At 36.5% G+C, this 27,112-nt stretch overlaps 1 protein-coding gene across 2 annotated transcripts in view; it reads right to left on the bottom strand.

Moving 5' to 3' along the window:
• SEPTIN7 (septin 7) overlaps positions 1 to 27,112 on the bottom strand; it is a 79,014-nt gene that overhangs the window by 36,942 nt on the left and 14,960 nt on the right. For both annotated transcript variants that reach the window (XM_088166142.1, XM_088166145.1), the window contains exon 2: positions 24,357 to 24,459. In XM_088166142.1, the coding sequence (XP_088022268.1) occupies positions 24,357 to 24,366 (10 nt within the window). In that variant the 5' untranslated portion in view covers positions 24,367 to 24,459. The remainder of the gene's footprint in view (positions 1 to 24,356; positions 24,460 to 27,112) is intronic.

Here is a 27,112-nt window from a genome sequence, read left to right as displayed (position 1 = left end):
ATATATCTTTAAAAATGCCTTTGAGCAATTATCATATTCCTATTCAAGTTTATTGTCCAAGATGATATATCAGATACACATTACATCCTGAAATAGTCATTTTGGTAATGAGACTTTAAAAAAAAATAAAAAAAAAAGAAATTAAGTTAAACTTCAGTGAGGCATGGAAGTCCAAGTGAGATAGACCTGATTAATATGTAGGTATTATTTACAGTTTATATGTGAAAGCCCCCCATTTGGGGAGCCACCTGAAAATGCATACTACTAAGATTTCCATACTCCACAAATGTTTCATTTGGAAACATACATCCTGATTTGGAAACATATAACTAATTTAAAGCCAAGATTGCACTATGCTAGAGGATGTGTTATTTACAAATATTTAAGTAGTACTTTTAAAACCAAGAACAAAAATTTGCCTTCATCCTACCCCACACCAAGCAGCAGCTGCAACAACCAGTGCTTAAAAGAAGTGTCAACTCAAAAGCATGTTGCCAAAGTACAGAGTTATGTACATCCACTAGTATCAGCTGATCTGATGCGTGAGTTAAGCTGAGAAGTGCTACAGGTTGTGCTCTTCCACTGAGCTCTCAAAAATTTCAGAAGCATACAGAATTCACAAAATAGTTTTTAAACATTCATCTCAGAATATTTTTTAATTCCACCCTACAAGACTGACTTATGCATAGCCTCGTTAAGTATTTTTTGTAGGGAGCTATCCATAGGATAAGCTGCTCTTCCAATTAGAGAAGTCAAAATTCTTCAAGGAAAAATATCTCAGACAAACCTAGATCCTTTGTACAACCACAACATGACATAATGCTCAAAATTTTTAGTCAAAACGTTAGTTCAATGCAACCAAGGCTCAGTTTGATAACTTACTGAAACAAATGCCTCACAACTATCAACCAGTACTGCCACAAAAAAAAAAATTAAATCCCAGCCTCCAAGCTATTCCTCTGTGCTGACACAAGATTTTCCTTTTCTGTCATGCAAACAGACTGAAGACAAACCTTCCTTGCAGCTCCCAGAAAACAGTCCAGCTGGATTTGCACACTAGTCCAATTTGGGCCAAGTACTACTAGTTCTTTCAGCAGCAGCACAGACTTAGGCCAGGTTAAAATCTGAACTTCAGCCTAGAGGAAGAGCTGCTATCGCTCAATCACAGTTTGTCCAATTAAACTAGAAGGACACTTTATAAATACCACTGAGGATATTATGATTTTTCAAGTACTTAAAAATGACGAAGAATCATCTCCATACTCTTGCTCATGCCACTGACACCCTCTACGTCAACTAAATACCTTTACTATTACCTACAGCCTATCATAACTACTAACATTACCATATTCATGTTACAATATTCCAATCACAAAAAGTTAGTATGTTACAGTTTAACCTTAAAGCTGTTTTTCAGTTTTCTTGCAGTGGAAAATTCTGAGATCTTTTCTCTATTTGCAACATTTTCTTTCTTGTTTGCCTGTGAAAATCTTTTTGCTTGGTAAAAACATCTCGTTTGAGGTGGATTTATCCTTTGCTCTGAGCCATAAAAGCCTCTTCCAGCTCACTTGCTCTTTGCCTTTTAATTATCCAGTGAGACTTGACACAGCAATTCTTTTCTTCTATATCAAAACTTGCTTTCATTTCTATTCCTTCTTCAGATTCTACATTCAAAGATCTTTCTATTACACATACATATCTGTGAGACCTTCCTGTCAAATCCTTATCCTTTCCAACACAAAAGCTAGAAGAAAATAAGAACACTTGAAATAAATAAGTCTAATAGTGAGCCCAGTGCCACAATAAAAAAGTAGTTTTCTTTTTGCACAGTGTTTTGTCCATTAACATCTGTGATGCTCATCATCCTTGCCATGTTCTGATGGGAAACCTCTCACAGGACCCAGCAGTCTTGGAGACAACAGCTCTGCTTATTTTCCAGTGCTAACTTTATGATGGTCACATATTAAACTTGTAGTTATAGTAAAGGAAGCCTAGAAAAAGAGAGCTTGCCACCATTCCATTGGTTGGTGGAAAAAACAGCCATGTCAAAGAAACCACAGGTACTGATTTTTTATTTTTTTTTTTAAGCAGACAGATGACATATAGAACTCCAAAACAGAGTTGTATCTAAGGCACTGACTTACAAGGACTTTCCACTGACTTGAGTACTTTTGAAAAGGAAGATCCAAGTCTGGGTTTTTCCTAGCCATTTCCAAATGCTATCACTACTAGTAAAACAGCCTTATAAAAAGAGTGGGGAACAGAGGGGGATTTTACCTTTTCAGTAACATCAGCTATTGTTGAAACTTATCATGATGAAAAAACAGGGGTGGTTTTTGTACTTGAATACCTATAGTGTTATTGGGAACTCCATTCTCAAAAGTACAGGCAAAACAACAGCCAAGTCAGCATCACAAAAATGAAGATGTAACTAAGCAGCCTCAAGAATAAGGAATTAAAAGAATGAAGACAGCAGATTCAGTGATTATGCTGCACTGTAAGGTGTCTCAAACATCAATACCCATCCAGAGGTAAGACAGCACACAGGCAAACACCAGAATCAACAGAAAACCTAGGGCTGGAATGAGGAGAATTGTGAGAAGAGAAAGTTGGTAAGTGTTCAAGAAGTACAAGACAGTTTGAACAAAACTGAAAAATAAACAACTACATCTGAAAACAGCAGTTACACATAGGCAGCCCAAATCTATGCTGCTTTTCTGAAGAAGACTTCTCAACAGTGAAGCACCTAAGTCATGCACAGTGGACAGAGAAAAACAAGGACAGAGTCCTAAATTGAGTATAATACCGGGAGATCAGCACCGGTCATCCCAGCATCCAGTTATATGCTGCAGTGAAACAGTCCAGCAAAAAAATCAATTGGAAAGCTGTGGAAAATGGTTTTAGGCAAGATTCAAACTTCAGCAAAAATATGTTGCGCTGAGCTGTGTTACAGTATACATCGATAAACCCTCTGCTCCAATAGCATTCTTTACAAAAATAAACTCACCATAAACAACCATAACAAACTTCCTCTTTCTAGAGTATGTTTCAGGTTAACTGCTTTTTACAGTTTGATCTTAATCCTTCTATTCTGTAAAATAAAGACTACACCCCTGCAAAACATCATCTTTTCTTTCAAATTTCTATTAGGATTTATTTTTTCCTCCCCACTCATCTGTAAAAATGCTTAATTTGAATTATAGGCCTAAATTCTCCAGAAGTAATTCAGGTACTGAAGTGACCAACAGAAATTATTTGTAATTGGACCCCACTTGCAACTTATGCACCAGAGTAACATTTCCCAGCATGACTACCCCCTCAATTGGAGATGCAGGGCTGTAATCACTATCTGGACACAGTACTGTTTCTTTCAACCATACCTATAAATTCAAAAAGAAATAAAAATTATCCTTCTCTGACAGTTGACTGCCCAATTATTAGAAAAGGAGTATCCAGAGGGTCCCCTGCCCCCTGCAAAAATAATGAGATGTGTATTCCTGTCCTCCCCATCATGATCACAAGCTGAGCTTTTTCTGCAGCTTGAAACAATTCTGAAAGACTGGATGTAAAGTTGGCATATTTGAGTCCATTTTTCCTAAAACTTACCCAGCTCTGATTCTGAAAGGAGCCATTTAAAAGATAAACAATGAAGATTTAAATGGAAATGTTTATTGAAAAATAAAGTACTTCAACTACCACTCCTGAAGTCCTTGTACCAAGTGTACTAAAGGTACTTCAGCATGATACGTACTCCTAGGTTGGGTATTTTGGGTTTGTTTTTTTCTTGGTGGGAGGGGACCACAGTGTTTTTTAACTCGAAAAGCTTCATTTCAATGATTAAAATAGATCATTACCATGACTGGGGGAAACCACAAAGTGACCTGGATGGCATCTTTCAGTCCTAAAGTATATATTTTGTAAACTTCTTATTTAAGTATAAATAGCCCACAAAGAGCTACATTAAGATCTCTAATGTGATAAACAACAGTGATGTCTGCAGCACAGGAAGAAATATAAAAGCCATTTTCTGCTATAGTGACTCTGATACAAGATACTATTTTAGCAATAAATTTGTTATTTCAAATCAAGTCAGATCTGCTCCAAGCTACATTCATTTCACAGCATTTGTACAGTAGCACAAAAAAAAAAATGGTCACATTTTTAATACCAACTAGATTTTTAAGAGCTTTTCACTGGCTTCCCTTTGCTGTCAGAATCAATTTCCTTGTCTTAAAGATCATTATGAATATAGGTCTTTACTTAAAATTATTTGTAAGTTCCTCAAGTCTACTACAGACACACCACACGTATATTTCTTCATCCGTCTTCATGCTTCCTCAACCATCTTGAAATATCATAAATGGGAACAAACTCGGGTCAGGGAAATCATTAAAAATCCCACCATCCATCAGAGAGGAAACAGATCTGCTAATTTCTTCATTAGGAAAAGCAATGCAGCAAACCCATAGCAAATTTTGAAGTGTTAACTGTTGACACTAAGCATCTTGACATTTACTGAATTAAGATGAAGAAGCTTGAAGCTTTTACCACTGAGAAGTCTGCAACACTTGATGAAGTAATCTATCTATAAAATGTAGTCAGAACTGCTTTGGCTAATTCAATCTAACTTGAAATGTTCAAGTTATAACTCACATCCTACATGTTAAACATATCATGTGCTTTTATGGTTTCTCAGTTTTTACACATAAAAATCCCCCAGACTGCTAAAGCTTGTACTAGACACCAGTCCTAGAATACAATACAAAAATGTGTATTCTATCACCATCTGTTGAAATGTGGGAGGGGTGGTGATCCTTATCTCTGTGGGAGATATCCTCTGCTGATGTGCCATCTGATAAAATCAGGGGAAGATCATGGTTATCTTTTCACAACCCATCCTTCCTCCAGAAGATATATTCTGTTAATGGGCCATTAAGCCCTATTGTGTGACTGATAAGATTACATCATCCCATTGGGAGATGCTCCAGCCAGGGGGAGGAGACACGCCTTTTCTACCTAGATAAAAAAACTGGGGTTTGGGACGCGAAGGCAGCACTTTCCACTGGATGCCAGAGGAAAGTCGGACCTTTTTTCTACATCATCGCTGGATCTTCGGAGGAAAACTGCACCTTCTACAGGAGCACTGCTTCAACTGAACCACATCTGTCATCCAGGAGGACTGCAGACACCATTTATACGGACTGCTACCAACACCCTGACTAACAGGGTGTCAAGCTGTATTTCTGACTTTGTCGGTAGTTTTTCTTTTATATTATTGCATGTATTTTATTTTTTTCTCTTTTCTCCTATTAAATTGTATTACTGACTTGAAGTCTCGCACTGGTTTTACTTTCAAACTAACACAACACCTTGCTTCCTTTTATCCTTTCAGAAAAATCAGCCTCACCTAACAAAGTATGAATTACTTCCTACATACAAGAAAAGCCAAACACTGCAAAATCTGCAGAGTTGTACTACAGGAACTAAGACTTTTCTACTACACCTAAGGCCACACTTACACTTTTACTGAAAAAAGCTATGCTCAGAAAAATTGCCCTCAGTTTTCTAGACACCAGTGGCCATTCCCTACTACCAGGCAGTTGGTACAGGTTCCTCTTTTAGCCCTCTTGACTCTTTCTCTTCCTGGATGAAAGCCTCAGGACAGATGGACTGAATGCTTATCAGCAAACAGACCCTATTAGCTGTAGTCCTTGACAGGACCTTCTGATTTAGTATTTTTCCTGAAAGAAATCAAATTCACATGCTGCCAGACTGCCCCATGATGTAACTGAAAGCCCAGTAAATGGGAACAACTTAAAAAATAAATTTAAATCATACCTAGAACTGAATTGCATATGCAACCATCTAGCACACCAGTGAGACTTGCTAGCCAGTAAGACCCATGCTAACTAATTGCCCAACTAACACCAAATGTAGCATAGAAAAGGCTTATATATATTCTCTCCCAGAGAAAGTCACACAATTTTACAAAAAATGTGCAGTAACAATGTCTATATAATTACCTGACATTTCTAGTCTTCAGCACCTTTTTAAAAACTTTCAGTCATCCAGCGGTGGCAGAATAGAAGAAATCTGAGAACAGGCAGTTTGATCACTGTGACTTCCATCCACAAGGATTAAAAAGTATTCTCATACCAGATGAAAGGTGCAGGGAGAAAACAGCTCCAATGCTTCATACAAACATCTATAATCCTGAATTAGGCTATCAAAGCAGTAATTTTAAAACCTGAATGCAGAATACTTCCCCAGTCTCAAGGAGCTGTTTTGCATGATCACTGTTGTTGGCCTTAGTTATCTCAAAGTTTTTTGTAGATAAAGTATCTAATTATAGGGGAATAATTTATATTCAATCCAGAAAGGAAACAAACGTCCCTTCTCTCCTTTTCCTCAAAACTTTAGCGTCTGTCTTCCCACACTCAGAATTGGGAGTGAGGAAGTAAGCTTCATTCAACCAAACAGGAACACACCCAAAACAGTTTTTGCTTATATTCTATTTCATATATATTTGTATTAATGCTTTTGACTCCAGCTTCCTTACTGTTGCTGTTTACTTTTTTTTCCCTTCAGGTGCAGAAGCTTTGTTTCATCTACAGCAGAACAGCACTTTTTAGTCCTCAACCCCTCAGACAGCCTGAAGTAGCCGCCAGTGAGTCAACAGATATTTCACTGACCCCATCAAAACACAGTGCTGGTCTGCCAACCAAAGCAGAAGCATTCACACAAAACAGCAGAGATGCTCCCCCTTCCAGAGCCAAAGCTGAGAACTCTAACATTAGTGTCTTGGAATGTAATTACGGGAAGTAACTCATTGACTCTGCTATTAGGAAGGGACGAGAAATTACTTCTATTTAATTATATTAATGAATCCTGCTCAAGAAAATAAACCTAAAAGAGTCTACATAAAATTATGTAATTTTTGCAACTGCACTTCTATCCTCAGAGATTTCATAGGCCACTGAATACATTTTATTTACAATTCTAGCATTGGTCCATTGACACAGGCAGCAATATGCTGCAGAATACAGTTAGGCTATTTTGAGTAGTATTTTGGCAAGTACATATGAATGTCTTAAAAGCAACTGAATTTAGTATCTCTGGATCTTAAAATTCTGAAAATTAAGGCTGGCACAGTATATAGCAAACATACTTCTACATGAAATGCGTCATTATACAACAGATCTTATGAGACTTCATAAAAAACAACATATTTGAGCACCCTTTTGCATACAAGTTTTATATAAAAGTAAATATATCAGTACAACTGAAAAAATTTTAAAATCCCACGAAATTGCAGTTTTAAGTCATCTTTATCTTTTCACTTGCTTCTTTCCATAAATACTGCTCGATCTAGAGTATAGGAGAAACAATGTTTTACAACTTCAGTGCATTTACCTCAGAAGGATCAATATTAGGCAACTACATTTCTTATATCCTCAAACAAGAAGTGCCAAGAAAAACATGCCTGTGACAAGGCAGGGAGGTTTTTTTAATTCATCCTATTCAGAGCATATACAATAGTGCTTGGTTTTGATTTATGGTCAACAATGACTAATAATTAGCAGGATTAGAACGGAGATATTAAGAAGCTTGTTCTGAAAAGCAAGCTAGAGTAGTTTCGACAAGCTTGAGCAGAGAAATTATCAATATAGTACAAGTCATAGTCATTATGCATAAACTCAAATATGGCCAAGAGCAAATAGAGACATGCTGAAAAAATTCCTAAAAAACACCCCAAAACCTTTCAAAAACAGCATTACACAACAACTTATATAAGCAAATATAAAAGGGAAGGTTTTACTGCATTTTAGCAAAATTTATACTTTATATTAAAGAGGCTATCAACAAAGTATTCAAAATTTCCTTTGCTATTTTGTAAGACTCTTTAAAAGCATAGAATCATATTTTTCACATCCAGGTTTTGTTTATTAAAAACATACAAAGTCCAGATCCTACTCTCAAGGTCTCTCTAATTAAATGAGATTGGGATTACATGTCTTAAAAGAGCTATTAATGGCAAAGAGCTTCAGAATATCTTCCATATATTTTTTGCATTCTTTTCAGCCATCTGTAGTTTTAGATAGACTTCAGATTCAAGTACCTTTTGAAAACAGAAAACTGAACCAATTTTTCAGCGAGTTACAAGGCAAAAAGTGAGAAAACCCTTCAGAACAGCAGCAGTCACCACATCCATAGAATGACCATGAGCCAATGGATCACTACATCTGTGCAAGAAACAATTCTGCACTTAACCTTTTACAGTGCCCATCTGTCTTTGTAACACATGAATCACATGAGTCAGATGAAAAGTTACCCCAAGGATTACTGTGTGGATTTAGTAGTATTTGATGACAGAAAGTGCAGGACCAAAACACATCTAAGGCTTCAACAGCAAACACCTACCGGCTCACCTATAACAAAAGCAGAAAAAAAGCTTCTGATGAAAGAGGTAGAGGAGAATTTATGCTTTCAAAATTTTCCCATGATACAATATTCAGAGCATTTCCAAAAAGCTAAAGTAGAATATAGGGAATTGCATTAATTCTGAACAATGTCTATGCACAATGTCCAAAGGCACACCTGACCCAAAGACCAGGCAACAAGCCTGCCCTAACAATCTGCTTTGTAGCAAACTTTAAAGTTTGTCCTAATCTTTTAGGGAAATATGGAACATACCACCTTGTCCTGGTTTGAAAGACGGGTGTCCTCTAAGGAAGGCAGAAGCCTCTCTTTAAAATGGAGAATGTACAACCCCTCCCTCCAATATTATTATAATTTCAGAATTAAGGGGGACTCTCAGGCAAAAGATATGGGGATAAGAATAACATTTCTTTACTGATATACAAGGAGAACAAAACAATATCAAGTACGAGATTAACAACAAATAGAACAAGAATCCCGTAACAGTTCTTTTGGTTGTGGAAACCTTTCCCCTGTTGTGTAGTTACAGTCCCAGTTTGCAGGCAGCGCTGGCCAGCTCCCGGTGGGCAGGGGCAGATGCGGTGATTGCATGTGGCTGCAGCGGCGCTGGGGGTGATGGTGGCTGTGTTCCGGATGGGAAAGCGTGGAGGAGAGGCTCTGCTCACGGATGCTTGGGGGCAGTGTCGGTCCCAGTGCTCCAACAGGATGCTTGGAGGTGGCAGGCTGAAGCAGGAAAGTGTCCGAGCAGGGAGGGGGGTGCAGAGTCCCCGAGGAAAGGGGAGGAAAGGCAGCTCCCAGCATCGGGATGGCAGGGCAAGGTTTTCCAGCAACCGTCCTTCCCCGAACCAAACGAGTAGAGCGAGCAACTGCCCACACCTCTCCTTTTCCTGCCCTCTGATCTCGCTGTGTTCCCCCTCTTCCCCCCGCCCTGCGAGAGAAACTCCAAAAGGAACAGGGAGTCTCCCCCTCCCCCTATCACTAGCCATCTTAGCATGTCAATGGGAAAAAATTCCAGACAGAGACGAGAGGGGAAAGGACAAAAAGGAAAAAACAACCCTCAACACACCTCTACTTCACACAGTTTCACAATTCCAAAGTGATCTCACCTCAAAGTTTGATGAAAAAATGCTGTGGGTATTCAGCGGATGCAAGATAACAGAAATCCTTGTGGGATGCGGGGTACGATCTGACCACCTCTTTTGGCATATTGCAGGAGACTGAACAGAAATTCACCTGTTAGTAGATCCAACCAAGGAAGAAGGTTCTGAACCACTCTCCTGCCCACCTTATCACCAGCCAGTCACATGGTGTCCAGCTCTTCAGCAGCACCCAGTGCTAAATCTTAATCATGGGATTCAAACCAAAAGGGCAGCACACAACAGGTGTATCCGTCCCAGTCACATTTTTCCACCTTTTTACCCATGGAAATTCAACTACTAATTATTTTTGCAAATCAAAATTTAGATCTCAGCACTAAGAGCAACACCAAAAGTTTCCTTTGTCTCCTGTTTTCACCTTTCCCTTCAGTACCTTCCCACCCTCACACTCAGCATATCAAGTCCTCACTTTCTCCAAGAATAGCTTAAAGAACCACAGCTTGCTGCTAGAAGCAGATAACTCTGAAGCTATATATATATATATATGTTTTGACATATGTAGTCACTTTGCCAGAATATGTGGAAAGAGCCAAAAATGGTTTTTGAACAGCAAATAATAAAGAGCCTTCCAGAAAAGGTTCAGAGTGCATTTAGAAAAAAGCTGCAGCCAGAAACATCAGAAACAAGAGCACTACAATTTACCGGGCATGAAAGAATGCTAAATACACTCAACAGTACTACTGTGACACAGCAGCTTGAACTAAACAGGTAAAAAGGCACGCAAGAGACAGCCCTTGATCCTCCATTCTCAGAAGAATAAACATATTCAAGATACAATTTAACCAAGAAGTCACATGTGGACATCTAGAGAAACAAAACCAATCTTTCCGGTTATCTTGGTCTCAGCTGGAAAAGAAAAGATCCTTGGGTTTGGTTTTTTTAGGTTATTCTTAATAATTATTTTAATGACCCTTGGTTTAAAAGCTTCTCACTGTACCAAGAAAACCCAGCTGAGTTTACATCTTTTTGCATCTCCATGTAAAAGAATTTCATCTACAAAGAGGCTTTGTACAAAAACCGAAAAAGGAGATCAGCAAATTGAGGCTGCAGATTATTATAAGCAAGAGAAACTATACATTAATGCTTCTTTGTAATAAATAGGCAACATTAACTTAGTTGTCTGTGTCACTCAGATAATACTATTCGTATATGTGACAGCAATATCTGACATGAAAAAACCCAGGTGTTTTAACAGGATAGATAGTTTATGGGGAAATACATGGCAATTATTGCCGATCTAAATTGGGCATATACACCCACTTTTCTAAAAGACACCGAAATCTGCAATATTTCTGTGACAAAGTTAATCTTTTATCTTCCCATTGAGTTACAAGTGCTACGAGGCTCTCTCTTCTTACCCAAGAAGAGCAACCCTCAAGCTTCATCTGGTTTGTTAGAACAGTACGTTTAGGTTTTTGGCATAAACAAAAACAAGCAGCTTCAGATGTCACACTTCTCTAGGACGTGACTCTTCGACCTTACTTGCAAAAGTTCTGAGCAGTTGGAGAATTAGAAAAGAGTATCCTGCTCCATATTAAAAACCCACAAATAACAACATGAAAAAAGCAAAGAAAAAAATCCCATCACTCTAATAATGTTTGGATATAGGCACTTTCTCAAGGAGCACAATCTGTAAAAGTATTCCATAAAGCATAAATCAAGTTGAGGATATCTTGACCTTAGTGTGATATATCTACATTAAAGTACTTAGAAATATGCAAACAAGTAAAAAACACAACATGTTTAGTGAAGTAGTGAAGCATAATTACTGGGCTTTTTCTTATATTATTATTTCATTGTAATAATTTACTTATTTAAATATTAATCACATTCAACATGCATTAAATTGATTTTTTTAAAGCTGACAGTAGGAGTTTTAAGGAAACTGGTAAGTACACATATGGACAAACACAGCCTTATTGGAGTAAACTGAAAACATCTCTGTATCTGCCAGCAGTTCATCTTGCTAGTAACACGGAAGCCTTTTTCTCCCTGCTTTTCAGCAACACAGAAAAAAATCAAAAAAAAGATGCAATAACATGTCAGTCTTAACATGCTAGAAGAATAAGATAATCAACTACGGATTTACTCACTAATTGCATTAACCTTTCTGTAGCAGTTTATTAAAAAGACAAACACCAAAAAAGGTCTTTACAATCTGCATATTCAAATTAGTGTAATTCAAATAAGAACTGTAATTTTATGTAATTTAATCAAATACTAGTTTCTATTCATTTCTATCTATTTTGAGCTAACTCGATTTCATCTTTGGCTAAAAAAAAATAATCTACTTTTGGGTAAATATTTTCACTTTCTCACTAACCTGACACTGTGAGTGGCCTAACTTCACCTTCAGACTAGCAACTGCAAAGCATGCCAGGACACGAATTTAACCACAGACAGATTCTAAAAGGTATTAGAGTCACAGAGATTTCAGAGTCCTATCAAACTATCGACATCTTCCATCTTCCTGAGCTCTACTTCTGGTTGAAATGGTATAAAAGCATTTCTAGAGTTCAGCCTTTTTTGAGGCAAAACAAACCATCTCAATGGTAAAACCACAAAGCTGAATGGCAAAGATACCTTTGCAGCATCTCATCCATATGATGAATCTCTACATGACAATGAAACTAGAAAGGCTTGGACTACTGAGTCCTTAAATTGATTTGACAGAAACATTTGACCAGACCACTACCATCTACTGTGACTGCAAAATGGGACCTTCCTTATTTTATCTAACTCGGCATCCTCCTCCTGAGAGAGCAGAAGCAAATATTTAAGAGAAACCATATGAAAGTACTTTGAACAGGGGCTGGACCAGATGACTTTTGAGAGATCCTATCCAAACTATTCTATGATTTTGTAAAAAGGCATGCAAGCAGACAGTGATGCTTCTTTGAAATACCACTTACCTCCCAAAGTTTATGCTGCCAGTTGACAGTAATCTTTATTTTGACCTCTTTACAATGTGTTTTTGAAAAGTTATAAATAATAAGAGACAATCAACAGCCAGGTCCACACACTATTAAACTCAAAATTTATTTCTCAAAAACCAAAGGCACAGACTTGAGCAAGGCAAAAACTTCAAGCAAGAAATGGTTGCTTAACATTTATTTGCAGAAGGGTTATTTTTGAAGCCTTTTAAAAGAGCTCCATAGATGAAGAGTTAAGAAACTGCAGGAGGCACGTAATTGGAGACCTCTTCATCCATCTTTACAGAGAGCTGTTTTCTCCAAATTAGTACCATGTCATGATTTCAGCTACTGTCATTATGATGATCCTCCTTCTGATTTCCAACTTATCCTGCTGTCTGTATCTTTGCCTGGTCTTAGTCAGCTACTCAACACCATTTAATAAGCACTAGAAATACAATTAGAGTGCTCTACACTGTGCCCTAAAAGCAAATTACTTCTTATAAATGAAGTTTATTTATAGAAAAAAGACCAAACAGAAAACTTCAGATGAGTGCCAAAACAAGGTACAAAAATGAATATATATATATACACACACACAAAATGCCTAGAAGTTTGTCTGTTGATTACATAGCACAGCTGCTACCTTGAATGGTAGGTCTCAACTCCTTTCTAATTAGGCAAGTATATAGAAATGTTATGCAACTAGTTGTAGAATGAATGCATTTACTGTTACTTAAAACAGAAACTGGTTTTGAGTAGAACCTCAAACAGTCCAGTTATCTGAAAAAGGTCATAAAATACTTCGTCTGAGTCAGTTTTATTTTATTCTGCTATCTGAATGCTTGCCATTTGACAAAAATCAACCAAAGCAGATAAATTCACAGTCAAAAATTTGAACACTGTCCTCAGTTCAAACCACAGCCAAACAGTGTATAAAAATCACATCCTTTTACTTATTTGTAGACTGAAATAGCTGTGATAATTCAAATAAAACTGTTTCAATTTGATGAATAGTTAAAGCTAAAATCTGTCCCAATTATCCAGGTCTCGGCTAATTTCTCTGCATTCATTTACTAAAGAGTATCTGATCATAGAATTACTTCACTATTAAACAACAGTGGCTAAAAGAATCAAATTCCATAGAGCAAGAACAGCATTCTAGAAACGCAGCATGTTTTTCTTCTTAAGAACATGGATTCAGTTTTTCAACCACTAGACAGTGTTGGTCATTAAATGGATTAGTAAGCACCATGCATTACTGGATTAAGGTCTACCTGTATTGTAGCAGAAGCGGGTGCTGCAAAATCACTGAAAGAAGGCATTCCCCTGGAATGGTAATTGGTTTAGTTTTTCAGTTTCAGTTACTCAGGAAGAAATAGGAGATGATAGATACCTTTGAAATAATAATTAAAATTAAAATTGTACGTAATGTAAATTACTGAAACAGTAACCTACATATAGAAGGAGTTTTGACAGAGCAACCAAGATCATGCTCTTCAAGGTTTGACTTTGCTAGAGTTTCACTCAAGTTAATCAATGAGCCACAAATGGTATTGCCACGGAACCTAGGTGGGATGTGGGACAAGCAGCTTCTTTTGTCCTGCTCAAACCAACCTCTGTACCAGCTCCCTCACAGGCTTCAAAGTACATGGAAACAAGGTGGCTGTGATTTTGTTTAAAGCTACTTTTTTCTGCATTAGATGATTTGTACTAACAAGGTCACTTCTGGCTTTTTTAGAACTGGGAGTGACATACACTAGACCTATATAAAGAGATTATATTATCTCTTTTCATAACTACCATTGCCGAGAGCACTTATGAATGGCTAGTCACAAACCTGTGCGAACATTAAAAAGGTTTCTACATTCCCCAAGTCTTTGGCTGGAAGTCTGGTGATACAAGGTTAGAGAATCTGGTGACCAAAAAGTTTAGAAGAGACATTCTCTTAAAAATAATTACAATAAACTTAAATGTTACTTTATGTTGCTAACCTATCAAGCAAAGCACCATCACAGTTCATCCAAGAGCCAAGAAAACTCGTCTTCAGGTCCTTAAAAATCCCCTTGTGTTATTTTTGTTATTCAGTCCAATGTGAAGAGAGGGTATTTTTACTGCAGGTATTTTTGCAGCAATATGAATTGCTCAAAGGTCTCTTTGACAGACTGTGCCAATGTCATGTAAGTAAATCATTTTCTGGGATGACAAAAACAAACCAAATCATCATCATCAATGTCAGATGAAAATAGCTAATAAGGAAAACAGCAGAGAAAAAAATAACCAGAAACTGACAATAAACTGTCTCACCCATCAAACCAAGGAAAAACAGATGGTAAAAGAGAATTGCTGACTTTTGAGACAAGTTTACTCACAGAAAACCTACAGCTCCCTTGAAACTCTGTAGTGTGGGACAGAAAATAATATCAACAATATCATGTCATCAGAAAAATCATGTAGATGTGAAGGCAAATTAATGGATCACAGTTTAACACAGAGGAAAAGTAAATGTTTTACAGATTTACATCATAGGGTTCAAGGAGATAGTTATAGATGAAATATCAACCAGCTTTTTACCAGATTATTATACCACAGGTGAACCATTCATAGCTTTCATGGGCAAAACTTGGAATATTCCTGAGATTTCTCCCTACAATGCTTGTGAATACAACACATAGTATTTCTGTCTGGAAAGACAGAAGACACAGGCAATGTGCGTGAAGGCAAGAACAACCAAGTGAATGCCCTCTCCATGCCATTCGATCTTATCAAGCATCGGCAACCGCTTATCTGATAATTATATACTACAGCAGTGGTTTGTTTCACACTTGTTCAGTTTAACACAATGCTCATGATCCTGTACTGAAAAGTGTTCCACACACATCCAACAACTTCTTCCCACTTCAGGCCACTGAATATTTTTTCAGTATCTGAGCAACAGAAAGTGGATCACAATTCTGGATTAGCCCATATCAAATTCAACATATAACAACCTCAGACTGCAAAACTGCTATTTCAAAAGGCACTGCTGTTTGCAGTTTGAGATGTTACCTGGGAATGCTCCAGATTCTTCTCAAAACAACAAGCTGCCACCTTATACAGAAAGCAACACCACTTCACATATCCCGAGCAGTAAAACAGCATAGCCAGATGGTGCTGGAACTGACATTTAGGTTTTATTCCAGCCCACACTTATCTGTATCCTTCCGTTGCATTGCTTCTCACTCCACAGAAGGCTGAGTTTAATTCCCTCGAATCACAGACCATTTTTGCCCTTCTGAGGAAGCCTCTGCCTCATGAAACACATTTGTTCAGCCTTCACAGGTGAAGTTTCATGAGCAGAAGGACCAGAATGATGCATTTTGCATTAACTTTGACAGACACATGGTTCCAGTCACAAGATATCAGCGCAATTCTGACTTAAGGTTCCATCTACGACCAAAATCAAAGTTTTACTCAAAAAAGCTAGAAGTGATTGTGAAATTAGGAAACCAGGACCCTTGAAAAAAAACTTTCATTTCAAGTTTAACACAGGTAAAGAACTACACCAAATGGAATTATTACAAACTTAACATATCTTAAATCAACAGTGATAGAAACTTAGCACTATTCTAAGTTAAAGCGTAACAGTTCTCAAATTTGTGCTCTTGGTAAACTACCAACAGAGAAAAATCAGGATGAAAGTAAAGGATGACAAGAACTCAAACAGAAAAAAGTAATTTGATAAAACAATCAGCTTCAGTAGCCTTTCTCCCTCCAACCACTGATAAATCTAAATAGTCTGCTTTAAGTATTATATTATGGTAAAAATTATTGGAAAATACCCTCAGATACACCATAAGAAGTGAAAAAAATTATTATTAGAAGATGCTTATTCTCTTTAAGAAGAGAAATTCAAGACAAGAGTAAGGTATAAAATCTTATAAGTAAATGTGTTCAGAACCTCAGCAGAAAAATACCCAAAGCCCAAAATGAAACAATTGCATATAACAGACATACTACATAAAGAAAAATACTGAAAAAGGAAGAAAAACTAACTGTTTCAAACATGGACAAGGAAGATCTGAACTGACTTGTAAAATCAGTCAGAGGGAAAACAATCATATTGAATCACATTTAATGGGTCACATTACTACAACTGGATGTTTAGACCAGAAATATTCCATACAAGAATATCACCTTGGTTACAATATGAACCTATTCCTTTAAAAAGTTGTCAGCATTTCTTGATACAGCAGGCAAGACTAACATTTTCAGCCAACAAGAAATGAGAAGCAGCTTATAACTCCTACTGCATATTTACTTAGACAAAAAACTGGCTCCTACTTTGAACCTCACTCTGGGCTTGTAGCAATGATGGCTTCAAAAACCAATACTGCAGTGTTGTGGCACCTGACTATCCCAGGCTAAGGAAATGGAAACAGTATTAACAGATCACTGCTTACAAGAGGCGCAACATTTAGTTCACACCCTGCTCATGCACAACAGCTCAGTACAATCTGTTGAGCAGCATCAAAACAAGTGCTGGCCACCTGACAATCATTTTAAGAAATAAAATATCCATTAGTTTGGTACCTTCTCTAAGATGAATTCAAGTTCACACATTACTAATTATCCTTATTCTAATATTAAAATTCCAGACGCATTCATTTCAGCTAAATTGTGACCTACAAACCTGTCATCAATGGGAACAAGGACCAGGTTTAAATGCTGACCTCATCATAATGAAGCTTCCTACAAAAAACTAAATATCAACAGAGTAACTGTGTGCTTGTGTGCATGTGCACGCATATTTGGATGTGTAAAATCGGCAAGCATATTTTTATTTAGAAATAAATTTTAAAAAAGGTAAGGTAGGTGAAAGGACATCTGGAAAAAATATTTATGCATTTAGGAATACAGCAAAGATGGCCTGAAGACAACTAGTACTGTGACAGGACTGATTATGTAGGGAACCACCAAAAAAAATCCACAAAGCTTCAAAAGTGAAGACACCTACACAACACAGCACACAGTCTTTTATTAGATGGTTTTAATCAAATTTGCTAAATTCATCTATTGGAGACCCAGTAAAATAATTCACAGTATTTGTTATGAGACTGACAAGAAAACAATATATGGAATAGGAAAAAATATTGTTTACAACAGAATAACCACTATTAAAAAAAAATAAAAGCCATTTAGATTACAAGCAGATTTTTGTCAAATGATGGGTTCATAACCACACACTTGGAAATATAAGTCTCTTCTCACAAAAACCTTTGCCAGTAAACAAAGAATTTTAATAGATAAATTAGGATCTGACCAAAATACTGCCACATGAGAAACAGATCAGTTACGTTTACTATCACCAAAGCTTTACAAAAATATTTTCTTTATTTTTCAAGCAGTATTTTAACATCCTAATACTTGGCACTTAAGGTTAGTTGTCAGAACTTGAGTCACGTAATAGCAAGTATACAGTAAGAAGTACCTGACTGTAGTAGGCTTTCATATAATCTACTCAGAAAGCTTTACATCCAACACTTAAGAAAACAAAAATCCAAAGGCTCTTTAGAAGTTATCCAGTAAGCACTACAATTCCAATTCATGTTGTGATTGCAAACAATTAAAAAATGAGAATTGAAGACCAATCCCATTAAATGCCAATGTTAGTTCTGTTCATTAGAACCTTTAAGCTACTGTACAGAGAGGAAAATGTTTAAAATGAGCCTAACAAAAATTAGCATTAATTTTTTTCCTATTGAGTGATTAAAAGCCACTATGCTATAAGCAATTTGTGAAAGTATTTGAAAAGCTACAGTTTCTAGATAAGCTCAAATAGGTATATTAAATTAATTTCCCTGATAATAAGTTTTGACAATAACCCACTGTAAAAAGTTTCTCTTTTCCATCAGGTTGTAGACTTTGTGCAGCTTTCTTTCCCCAGCAATAGAAAAAAGGAACAGCAAAATACTACAAAAGAGACAAGAGAAGCAAGTATGCAGTCAGCTGTAGTTCAGTGCATTACAAAAGAAAGAGGAGGGGGAAAAAATAAGAAAAAAATCCATCCATAAACCAACAAAAAAGTGTGAGAGAAGATTTTGTAACTGAAGCCAAGTATACTCACATGAATATATATTTCAAGCTCCCATCTGAAAGTAACTCAGTGGAAAATCATACAGGCCAGTAAATTCACTGTTAAGTTACTGATCTTTCACATCTTGGAGAGACACTTATTTTTTCGCTAAAGATTATCAGAATTCATCTATTCTGCCTTCTGAACAATATTTTATCAGCCTCTCCACAAAAAGGAGTGACAGGCTATTGATGAGGCATTACTCCAAAACAAGAGATTACTGCAGAGGAGCATGTAATCTGTGGGTATACACCGGCCCCATTCCGAGTTCCCCCAGTTTCCAGTTTCCTCCGGTTTTGCCTCTGCCAATTCTCCTACATTCAACCTATTTTGTTTCGGCATCCCCATCAGGTACATGTTAAAGTAATCAATCATCAATTTTTATACTTAATATACTTTTATACTTTTTATACCATAGGCATCATCAGAGGAATACAATAAATTACTTCTTTTAAAGACTTCTGTAACCTTAAAAACAACCTTTTCCATATCTATAGTTCATGGAAGCCTCACAATTCTGCGAACAGAATCCCAGTAACTTTATTTTTTTATCTAATTCTCTAAAAGAGCTATTTCCACTATACCACAACAGTTGAACCCAGATTTAAACATTTCTTATAGAAAAAGTACCCTGAGAACTGGAAGAGTGCTGTCTAACCCATCTCCAACCCACTGGCACAGCAGTACTAGATAGGCAGTCACCATGCAAGTAGCCCAAAACGGGCTGCAGCTAAAGACATACAGGGAGACGCAGGATAGTTTTCAGAGGATGAGAGAATTAGAGGAATTCAGGTATTCTGAAAAAGTGACCTTACAGGGGGAATAGAGGCAGGATACCTGAAAGAAATCTTGCTAGGTCTTTTCCATCACATGCTTTTTCTTTGCAAAACCAAGAGGACTCCAGTCCCATACACGAGACTGTACTCCCCTGACTGTATGCACAAGGCACTGCACACTCAGCAATGGCAGTGCAGAATCCTAAGCAGCCAGATAATGAAGGTCACACCAAAGGCCAAACACCTATTCAGGTACTGTGGTAATAGAGACACAACTGAAATCTTAACTAGGAGCATCTCAAATCACAGCAGATCAACAAGAACTGGAAAAAACCCAAAACTGTTCCTACGTAGTTGTACTGCACACCCACAGGTTACTTTTCATTTATTCTTCCTATCCTGTGATAGATGATTTTGTTCCTGGCATTAAATTTGATGGCAAGTAAAAAATAAGTATCTGTGAGTAGCTGAGTGTCTTGGTACCACTGGTTGGTTTGATAAATAAATTACTTAAGAAAGGGAACAAGTGACAGGGGTATTTATAATCAGAACATGATCCATCACCAGAAGATGCAAGTATTAAACCAGCCCAAGCTTTCTTCAGTGAACAATAAAAGCATTTTAAAACCAAGGTGTGCTGCTTTTTTTAATGTAATTTCAAGTCTTGAAAAATACATTCCTTTTCTTTTGGCATCCATGCCAAAAAAATATGTTTAAACCAAATCACTTCAGTGTGCATATAATTACAAATGAAACACACCAACAATATTGCATAGCATTTTCCTTTCAGTCGTAATCTACAGGTGATCTACAAGGCTAATGGAACAATTTGGAAACAAAACAGGCAATTTACTATAGGAGACATTTCAAAACAACTTTCAAAGTCAAAGCTACCAGTTGCTCAAGAACTAGGAATTGCGTAGAAAGGTCCTCTGGAAAGCCACTCAACTGTAAGTGTTCTGTACTTTGGAAATCAGATGACTTAAAAAAAGAAAACAAACTTCCAAGTCCAACTTCTAATGCAACTCATGAAGCCTGGACACTTTGAAATATACAGCTCTAGAAAAAGTCACCACAAATACATATTCTTAAGTGCAGAAGGTCCATAAAATAAAGGAACTTTTAAGAATTATGACTGCATCTACTTGGGTGTTGGTTCAAATCCCGTCACCAGTGTCATTTCAATACAAGAACAAAAGAGGGATTTCCTGACTCGGGTGTTTAGAGGGAAGACACACTGAAAAAGAACTATTTGTTCTACACCTCATATACACTAAACCAAAAACACACACCCAGTACTTAAGCAAATGTTATTATATTAACAAACAGACAGAACTACAATTCTACAATTAAGCCTTTTTTTAGTTGTGAGTTACTAACCACAGAGGTGTTACTTCTGGAAGTTTTCTTTTCTTAAGCATCTGACTTAAACATGCACTTTCCTCCAAAAATCCCATACAGCAGAGAAATACAGATAATACTGTTTGGACTTCAGACAGACTAAATATTTATGTCGGGTTCTCAAGTGTTTCAACAAGTATCTTATACTTGAAAAGATTACACAAGATTATGAACGAAGCAGGCTACCAAGGCAAACTTGACATTTTTTCCACTGCTGAGCTTTAATGCTTCAGATGTAGAATTAGTTGCTTTAAATCCTACTTAAATGTCTTACTTGGAAAGCATCAAGAATGAAGCTCAGTTAAATGCATATTTCTGCTCACTTTATGTCATATCCTCAGAGGAGGTGCTTTTGAGTTTTTATTCTGCAAAACTAACTTGTTGCAAAAGCAGTATGATAACTACTGCTTAGCCTTTGAGAATATAACTAATACAAAATTGTCTCATGAAGATTAAAGATAAATCAATGAAACCTGATTAATAAGGAAAACAAAGGACTAGCTCAGTCTTCAGTTTCTCAAGAAAAGTTTAGCTTTTTGTTAATAAACACTAACAAAAGAACCAATGCAATTTAAGACAGAAACGTCAAAATGTTTATTATGGCTAAATATTGCAGAGTAACACCAGTTTCTATTAAGGTTTACTTTTCAAAGATTCTTAAAATATTTGATATAAAAAAGGCATTTTGACATCCTTTTTTTGTACTTCTATGTGTTTAATTCATAATCACTTCACCCTTTAGTTATATTTAATGTAAACATCAGAACACCTGGAAATCAGCAACTACACTTACAGAAAAGAGCTCGCTAACATTACAAGCCTCAAATACATCAATCCTACCAAGTCCTGACTCAAAAGAGCAAGTTATGGGACAGAACATTGTCCACATGGGTCCAAAGCAAAGCCACCAATCAACCTAGCTCAGGAGGAAAAAACTGCTCACGTTTAAAAGCCCATTCTCCAACTTCAGCAGCTCCGTCACTCCAGGGCAATGACAATAACTGAGGAAATATGCATTTTATGGAGTACATTCACACTTAAGGCAAAGAAAATGCTTTGCAAAACTAATCTACTTCCCTGCAAAAATTCTTACTGGAAACACCAGATCTGTTTGATGCTGTACTGACTACTTGCTCAGTCACAAAGATCTTACACTGTCTTAAAGTGAAAACCTAGTTGTTTCTACAACAGTAGAAACACACACAATAGTACAACCATACTGGCATCCAAACACTGCTCTGGTGAATTTTAATACTACACATTCCAAAGACAAAAAAGCTAGATATAACACTGTACTGCACAAAAAAAGCTAGGTATCTATTAAGTTTAACTGATAATTCCAGACTGAATTCGCAACTGGAAAACAGTTTCTATACAAGTGCATTAGCTGCAATGTCAAGCCTCAAAGAGAGCTGGACACAGAGATCACAGATCCCAAACATGATTTCTTTTATTCATTGTACCTGTTTAGCAACCACAAGCATTGTTTTTCTCTTTTTTCCTTTGAGAACAAATGGGTAACACTAACACGGAGTACCTCTAAATAAAGCAGGGCCAGCAGATCTGTAGTTGTACTGTCTGCAGTAAAAGGTAGCCATGCACCCATAACTCTTACTAGTAGAAAGAGCAATAGAATATTTTAGATTATCCCCAAGAGATAACACATCCAGTTTTGTTATTTTTCCAGCACTGACCATACACAGATAAACACTACATTCTAACTTTTAAACTTTATCAAGTAGATTATAGATGATTCCATTTACAATTGACCTTAAACCAAGTCAGAGTACACTACCTCACAGGATGAATACAGCAACAAATAATTGCAATCCTAACAATCTACTTGCAGATTACATTATAGTGTTTACCAACACAAGTGATCAGTAATACACAAACAATTTCATTTTCATATTTAAAAATAAACACATTTTTTCAAGGCATACTATTACCAGACACTTAACTTTGAAACAAAATGATTTCTCTACCCCACCCCTCCCCAATGTCCCCAGAGTACTAAAAGATCAGCCATCATTTTGTTTAAACACTCACTTTGAAGTATCTGATTTCTATACTTGGGGGTCAAAAGAAGAGAATTAGAGGCATTTTTGATTAAGGAAAATACTGCCACCTCTCCTCATAAGCTCCCAAACAGTGGCACAAATTTCCATGCAAACAAATGAAGTCTTAGAAGTAAGCACAAAAACAGTGAAACTAGTCAACATCTAATTTTCAATCTAATTTTGGACCAATTTTTCTTCTTGAGGGTCAGAATCTTCTACAGCTTTCCTAAATATAATTGCTTTAAACTATACTACAGGGAAGCAAGAGAACACAGAGGTAATTTTGCAGACTTTCTCCAATTCTAACACATCCCTACATCTACCACTTATGAGGACAGTTTCATCCCTTCCTCCTTTTTATTACCTGTAGATAGCAGAAAACCAAATTTTACTTTAGACTTAGCAATTTTGTATCAAATAATAAATTATGTACTTGGATGCTAGACTATAAAGGAACCTGTCATCAAGTTCCAAAAGAAAAAACCCTCAAATTTTAAAATTACAGCTCACTCTTGTAATCAAAGGAAAAATATACATGATCAATACAATGAGTTTATACCAATTTGCCCTTGATTTCTAGCTCTGTCAATAGTACTATTATGTTACATGCTACATGCACGTAAAGTTCGCACAAGATATCCGCTGTGTCAATGACAGAACAAAGCATTATCAAGCTAGCCAAATTACAAAAGATGAAACTAGATGAAGTGGCATATGGCTATATAAAACACTTTCTAAACTATTATTATTATTATTATTTTGCTGATTAGCGTGTCAAAACAGGGTCACATATCCAGTAGCATCAGTTACACACAAATGTACCTAACTTTACTACCAGTCTATTATCATAAAAGTATCAAAAGACAAACAAAAAAGAAAGAAACGAGACTTCCTAGAAGGAAAGACGACAAATTTGGGTCATCATTGAAGTCTAAATTAACTGTTTTGAATGGCATTATTCATTCAAACTAACTATAATTTCCCGTTTTCTGTAGTCCATAGGGAACAAACTGTTTACACTTGGTTTTCTTTGCAACCATACAAACTTGAAAGGTTTGTTTAAATTAAAGCTTTGATTTTGTAGCAGTTTTGTGGCCACAGAAGTGCAGGACAGACAGGATCTTATTGCCTGATTATGTACAAGGTTTTGCTGTGTTGCACTCAACCATAAAAACAGTTATTTTTTTATTCAAATGAAAATCAAGTTCAAATTTCTTCTGTCATACTTGAAAGTAGCATTTTAGACCAGACTCACACTAAACTGCTTTCCTAAAGACTGTATGAACTGTACGGTTCCTATCATTTATTCATCTCGTCATCAACTTGCAGACCAGACGTACTCTTTTTAACCAACATAGATTTATCACTCTAGCAGGGGAAGAGCCATGTTTTCTCCTGAGATCATGCAAAACATACTTACATCATCAACACAGATTTTAAGAACTACATCAAAATACTTCTAACTATCAACACTCAAAACAAAGAAAGAAACTTACCTACTACCATGAGAGTGAACTCAAATCCTCTCTTCACAGACTTTCGGTAAACTTGATTTGGAAGATTTGCAAACCCCACATATCCTTCAAGGTTCTTCTGTTGCTAAAGCAAGAGAGATAGGAAAAGAAGTTAAAAGGAAAGTATGTAATTTCTTAGTTGGTTTGTATTCTCAGTTACTGAAATGTTCATTTTCACATTTCTAGAAATGTGCTATCTACCCAATCTCTCAACAACTCAACCTGTCTACATTCAAGAAAGCATAATGAATTGCAGCAAAAAATACAAAAATATAATTTTTTTACTGGATGGCCAAAAAACTGGCACAGAAACTCAGGTACACTAAGAATATTGCCAGCAAATGCAATTGTCATGTGCCTGTTTGTATAAGCACACAAATGAGCATGTGCAAACAAATTATAACATAATCAACTTGGTACCAATGCCCATTTGAAACACAGGCCCTGAATGCACCTTTCCTATACTTCCAAGGCATGGTGGTACTGCCTTAACATGATGGGAATCAACTTCACACCTCTGCTTCTGTGTCACTCAACTGGGGCCTTCACATTAAATCCACTTACACTACTGTGGCACACCTTGCAACAAACTCTCCCTACAGGCAAAATTTCAGTTGCCTTTACTCTGAAAAACTTACTCAAAATACTGCCTACTGTGAAACAAGAGAAGAATTCTGCATGTTAGCCATTACTTCTTCTCACCACATTAATGAAAATGCTGGAGGTACCTAAAATGGTACAGTATGGTTAATTTAAGCTTGGTATGTGGTTGACTAGTTTATTTTGAAATTTTTTTCTTTCTAAAACTGACAGAATAAGTTCAATGCAGTAATATATCATAGAATTTTTAAATTAAAAATATTTCTTTAATAAAAGCAGGGATATAAAACCACTACCACCTTTAAAGCATTGAACGCAAGAACTAACCTCTCGGCAGTCCAACAGCACTAGTCAATAAATGGACTCCGCTTTAAGTCACCCAACTGATTTCTCCATTTGGCAAATAAACTACTCATCTCAAACAAAGCTATAACATTGCAAAGACTGTTAGAGGTTCAAGTTTAAATACTCATAATGCAACAAATGTTATTACTTCCCTAAATGTAGGAATCTTTGTATACTGTCATCAAGGAACTTTTAAATAAGCTTTTTGTTTCAATAGAGCCTTAGGTCCACCTATAATCTCATCTGAAAGGTTTTAAAATATTTTTAAAATGAGCCAGGAATTTCAAATCCAAATATTTGTTCCGGTCTATTAGTACATGTAAGGAATGGAATTTATCACAATCTAAAACCCTGAGCAGGAGCCAGTGCTTAGAGATATTACACGACATGCAGGTCAGTGCTTTTTAAGATATTAAAGAGCTCCTTAACAATCATTAAGGATGTGGAACTCCTATTCATCCTACCAAATATGAAATATCTAATCACAGTCAAACACTCCTAATAGTTCTACTTGTCAATTACCTGCATTTTTTAGCATCTATGTACCTTTTAACGTGCGTCATGTTTACCAGAAAGAGCTCACCCCCTCTTTAGCTAATTCTTTTGCTTAAAAGAATGGATTTCCACATAATTCTTGGAACAAATGTTATTTCTCTTCCCTTCCCTTTTATAAAGAGCTCCACACTTAATCTACCCTTAAGAACTTTTAGATCACTGAGTATGAAATGCTAAAAAAGAATAGATGGCAATTTTGGGGTTGTCTGTTCTATTAAGTGGGTCTACATTAATTACACCCACAATTTTAGATAATGAAATATAAAAGGTAGTAACCAGAAAGATAAAGATGTATGAAATGTTACACTGGCCATTAATGTCTAATGTGAGCATTTGCTGTCAATAGGAAAGAGCCTTTTAGAAAACTGCAGCTGGATGCCAGATTCAGACTTCTGGTATACCAATTAAAACCGAAGATTTCAACATACTGGTCTTTAAATGGTTGCCTTTGTTCATAACCTGCTACTTTCTAAAGAGACCAAAACAAATTAGGAATTGAGTTTCTTTAATTCCTGCAACAGATTTTAAAAGAACTTAGTACTTTTTTTGGTGAAAGAATTGACTTCCACTGTTTGAACATGCTGCCAAATGAGATCTCATGTTTCTAATACATACAATATCTTCCCCTTTCATCCCTTCCTGATGTTCAACCAGCTGCTATCTAAGCTCAATTTTAGTTTATCTACTGAAAACCTAATGCTACTTCTATTCCTACATTAGCTGTAAAACATCTGCAACAAAATAATACTTACAGCTACTTTGTAAATAACGCATTTCCATCATTTTCAGGATTGAAGATATCAAGAGAATACATCCAGAAGTAGTCCAGTAAAATGATGAATTTGAACCATTGCCACAATGAGTCCATACAGATGCAGCCACAATCCAGAGAGAGGAACGGGGCAATATGTGAAAGAAAAGAAGAAAAAGTTACTTACATTTGATCATAGTAACCCACAGTATTTTCCATCTAGTGTGCTCAGTATGCAGCATTTTAAGCAGAATCACAAATGGTTTGGGATGAAAGGGATCTTGAGGAACATCTACTTCAAAACCCTCTGTCATGGGCATGGACACCTTACACTAGGTCAGTTTGCTCTAAGCCTCATCAAACTTGACCTTGAACACTTCCAGGGAGGGGGCATTCACAACTTCTCTGGACAACCAGTTTCAGTGCCTCAGCACCCTCACAATAAAGAATTTCTTCCTAATAGCTGATCTGAACCTATCCTCTCAGT

This window comes from Sturnus vulgaris, chromosome 1 (genome assembly GCF_052056855.1).
Source record: "Sturnus vulgaris isolate bStuVul1 chromosome 1, bStuVul1.hap1, whole genome shotgun sequence".
Classification (NCBI taxonomy): domain Eukaryota; kingdom Metazoa; phylum Chordata; class Aves; order Passeriformes; family Sturnidae; genus Sturnus; species Sturnus vulgaris.
The sequence above is the reverse complement of the archived record's forward strand: the minus strand, read 5'-3'. Positions and strand labels throughout refer to the sequence as shown.